The sequence below is a fragment of the Dermochelys coriacea genome, chromosome 4 (genome assembly GCF_009764565.3).
Source record: "Dermochelys coriacea isolate rDerCor1 chromosome 4, rDerCor1.pri.v4, whole genome shotgun sequence".
In the NCBI taxonomy this organism is placed as follows: Eukaryota; Metazoa; Chordata; order Testudines; family Dermochelyidae; genus Dermochelys; species Dermochelys coriacea.
The window spans coordinates 13,927,897-13,932,100 of NC_050071.1; the positions used below are offsets into that span (position 1 = coordinate 13,927,897).

General features: G+C 49.3%; 1 protein-coding gene across 1 annotated transcript; it reads right to left on the reverse strand.

Moving 5' to 3' along the window:
- Positions 1 to 1,328: 1,328 nt before the first annotated feature.
- On the reverse strand, positions 1,329 to 3,002 carry UTP3 (UTP3 small subunit processome component). The gene has a single exon (XM_038399418.2). It carries the CDS (start codon positions 2,988 to 2,990, stop codon positions 1,395 to 1,397), a length of 1,596 nt encoding a protein of 531 aa, XP_038255346.2. The 5' UTR covers positions 2,991 to 3,002; the 3' UTR covers positions 1,329 to 1,394.
- Between the last annotated feature and the right edge of the window lie 1,202 nt (positions 3,003 to 4,204).

Consider the following 4,204-nt stretch of genomic DNA (forward strand, 5'->3'; position numbering starts at 1 on the left):
ACCTAGGACAAAAATCAAGCCAGACTTGCCATCCTGAGACATGAGCACCCAAAACTAGATTTGTATATATTCAGCATCTCTCAGGATATGGCTCACAGTGATGAAAGGTACACTGTCGTATTTTCAAGAGATGTTTATAAACACCTGTCACTATTTCAGCATAACCAGAACCATCAGTGGTCTCTCAAATGAAACAGTCATTTTATTGATACTTCCCAGCAGGACTTTCAGTCTGAGATTAAAACACAGGAAATACAGTTCTATGTTAGAATGCATGGGAAAAATAGGAGACTTTGAAAGTTGTTGTAAGATTAAAAAAAGGGTTGTTTTGGTTTTTTTTTAAATTAAAGGCATCTACATTGTAGAAACAGTACTGTTTCCTAATTGTTTTTGCTGCCTCAGCATTTAGCATGATTTAGCTATGAGTACAGACACGGACAAACCAGAGCAGGGGGTCATAGCAAAGGTTAATGATTTTAAATGAACTGGGGCTGGTCAGTTTGCCCTTGTCTCTGCTTATACCTCAACTGTGCTCAGCAGCAATGCAAATAAGAAAGATTGCTGACAACCAAATACTAAAATGGTAGTACAGACCAGTCCAAAGAAATAAGGTAACAATGGGTTAAACTGTTTAACCACTAAATAATTTTAAGAATAAATTGGCCCACTGAGTATAGAAAATACATAAACTTGTGAAGGTCGCAGCTTTTTATTGAATTGCTAATTATGTTTATTAGACCTAAGATTTTTTCTTTTTAGTGATCCATTCCTTTGTATAATTAGATTATCTAATTCTTATCTCATCTACAATTTTCCAAAGAACCAGAGGAAAGATGGGAGCAAAGTATAGCAGCCATTAGAGGAACTACCATAGCAAGCACCTAATTCTACAGCTCATCACAGTTACTGGACCAGAGAAACAGGCAACAAACTAGGTAAAGGCGATGGCAATGGTAGCTAAATGCATTTTACTCCCCAACTCCCTCTCCACATAGAATCTTTTTGCAGACGCTGCCAAGTCTATTCCCAATTGCCAAATCCTTTGGCACCTTCTGTAAAGTCCTACCCAACCTGATTCCCACCCCATCATCCATATTTCACTCCCTTCCTTCACAACTTTTTCTGCTTCTCAGCAAATAACACAATAATAACGTATAGGGGGTTACAGTAAGAGACAGTGATACAGGGAATAGCTCCTGTACACAGGAGTGAGTGTTCAGAGTTATTTTTAGAGAGGTGTACAATTAAAGGGGTGGTTGAACGGTCTGTTAAAAAAACAAAAAAACAGAATACTTTCTACATTAATAAGGATTTAAAAACCCACACTGTTCTATTTAGAAATGATTTATTGTGTTCACATCCACTATCTTCAGGTCCACAAATTGCAGAGGGAATCATTTTAGCTTTATGCTTTTCTTAACTCCAGCACGAATGCCAGACAGTTCACCACCATATCTTTGCTCTTCTTTTCGAACCTCACGAACCTGGCCCTTTCTACGAATCTTAGCACGCCTGAATTTCTCACGATGCTTGACTCTTGGGTTACGATCAATCTTCTTCCTTTTGGGTGTAAGGCCTTTATTCTTAGCAATCTGATATGTTATACCTCTCTTTTTATTTGGATCTTCTTCGAGAACCAGTTCCTCTTCCATAGGATTCTGATCTTCTCTTCTCTTCTTCTTGAGTTTCATCTTCTCCTCCATCTCCCTGTAAAATTTCAAGGCAGCCTCTTCATCTAAGTCTGAATCATCTTTCGGTTCTTTAGCAGCAGCTTCAACATTAGAAATCTTAAGAGCAGATTTTGGTTTATTTTTATTAACAGTTCTCTGAAAAAGCGTTGTGGGTTTCTTCTTTCCTCCTCCATCATTTCCCTCATTATTGTGGAGCTCATTAAGGAGCCACTGGACTTCTGATGATAACTTTTCATCCACAATCCCCAAGTCATTGATTAAATTTCTGTAAGCAACCAATCTTTCAATAATAGGGTGGCCCTGAACGGGAATCCTCTTTGATTTTAGAACCAAGTAGAAGCTGATATTGGTGCAATAATTCAAATAGAGATGATACTTGGTCTGCAGGTAACGGCTACCTTTTCCCTTCGGGATGATCCCATGCCTGACCATGTGCATGAGTGGATCCAATTCATCCTTGAGCTCAGTTAACTTGGCTTCAAAGTCGTGAATCAGCTGCAGAAGCTCGGGTGACTCTTGCTTCAGCAGCTTCAGCTGCTCCTTTCTGGAAAGCGTCTCCAAATCCTTGGCGATCTTCGGCCCCGTCTCCAGCCGCTGGGTGCTGCGCTGCTCATCCGCGTAGGCCTGCACCAGGTCCAGCCCGTAGTCGTCTTCGCCCAAAGCCTGCGCCAGACGCTTCTGGATGGCCTGAGCCTCCAGCTCCTCCTCCAGCTCCTCGGCCTCGGCCTCCTCGCGGCTCCGCTTGTTCTTCGAGCGGGCAGCGGCCCCATAGTCCGTGTCATAATAGAGCTGCTTGCGCTGCCCCCAGGAGAGCTCGTGGGGGAGGCCGGAGCCCTTGACTGGCTCCTCCAGGTCACTGTGCATAGACAGGTCCCCCTCCTCTTCATCTTCGTTCCCATCCTCCTCCTCCTCCTCCTCCTCGCTCTCCTCCGGCAGCTCCAGCCCCAGCACCTCCTCCTCGCTCTCCTCCTCCTCCGCCGCCTCCTCCTCCTCGCTCCCCAGCGCCCCCATCACCGCCTCGAACCGCGCCTCGTGGAAATCGTCCACCTCGTCCGTGAAGCTCTGCGAGGCCAGCGGCTCCGGCTCGGGCCCGGCGGGCTCCTCCCCGGCATCCTCCTCCGCCTTCGGCAGCCTCCGGCGCGGTGCGGCCCGGCGCGGCCTACCCATGCTGCGGACAGCGGGCGTGTCTGTGCGGCCCGGCCCGGCGCGTCTCCTGCCCACTTCCGGCACCGGGAGAGCGTGTGCCACCGCCATTCCCCTCCCCACTTCCGGCTCCGGCGCAGCTTGCGCGACCGCCATACTCCTCCCCACTTCCGGCACCGGAGAGCGCGTGCCTCCGCCATTCCCCTCCCCACTTCCGGCTCCGGCGCAGCGCGCGCGACCGCCCTTCCCCTCCCCACTTCCGACCGTCGTCCCCACTCGCGTTCTTCCGGCCACTTCCGGTAGCGCAGCGCGTGCCTAGTGATGCCCGTCCTCTCTTCCGGTCGCTAGTGTTGTGCCCCCGCGATCTCCTTCCCTACTTCCGGCTGCCCCGCGTTCTCCCAGGGGGTCCAAGCGCCCTTCTGCCGTGGGGCCGCGGCGCTGTGCCCAGGCGGGAGCCAGCCGCGGACAGTGTGGACCCTTTGCCCCGGGAGAGCGTCGCCTGGGAGACGGGCCTGGACACGACGGACACTCGGCGCCCCAGGGCGGCTCCTGCGGGCCCCCCTCCCCAAAACCCCTGGCCGGTGGGGTTCTCATCAGCCCCCGGTGTCACGGCCCCACGGGGGGCCCGCAGCCTGGCCCAGGCTGTAGCCAGCTCAGCGGAAATGGAAGTGTTACGTGGGCTGTTTCCAATCGAGATAAGCCAAAGGCATTGTGCTAACTCCCTGGGAAAACGCACCCTTGTTGCCTGTGCAGACAAGCCTTCGGAATGGGGAAGATTTGTCACCTTCCCACCCACTTCTCAGCCCGTGTAGAGCTTGCTAACAAAATGCAAATGAAGAGGAGACAGCCTGGTTCAGCGGATAGGGTACAGGAGTGGGAGCCAAGGGGCCTGGACTCTATTCTCAGTCCTGCCACAATGAGTGATGTTGGATAAATCACTCCATCGCTCTGTCTGAGCTAGCCACAGCTGTAAAATAAAAATCACAACACTCGCACACCTTAGCTCACGAAAGCTTATGCGCTAATAAATTTGTTAGTCTCTAAGGTGCCACAAGTACTGCTTTTCTTTTTACACCTTTGTGTAGTACTTTAGTAGGAGTCCTAAGTATGATTAATAACAAAGATCTCATACTAGAAACAAAAAGAAAAGGAGGACTTGTGGCACCTTAGAGACTAACAAATTTATTAGAGCATAAGCTTTCGTGAGCTACAGCTCACTTCATCGGATGCATTTCGGAGCTGTAGCTCACGAAAGCTTATGCTCTAATAAATTTGTTAGTCTCTAAGGTGCCACAAGTACTCCTTTTCTTTTTGCGAATACAGACTAACACGGCTGCTACTCTGATACTAGAAACAGTTTGTGTATTTCT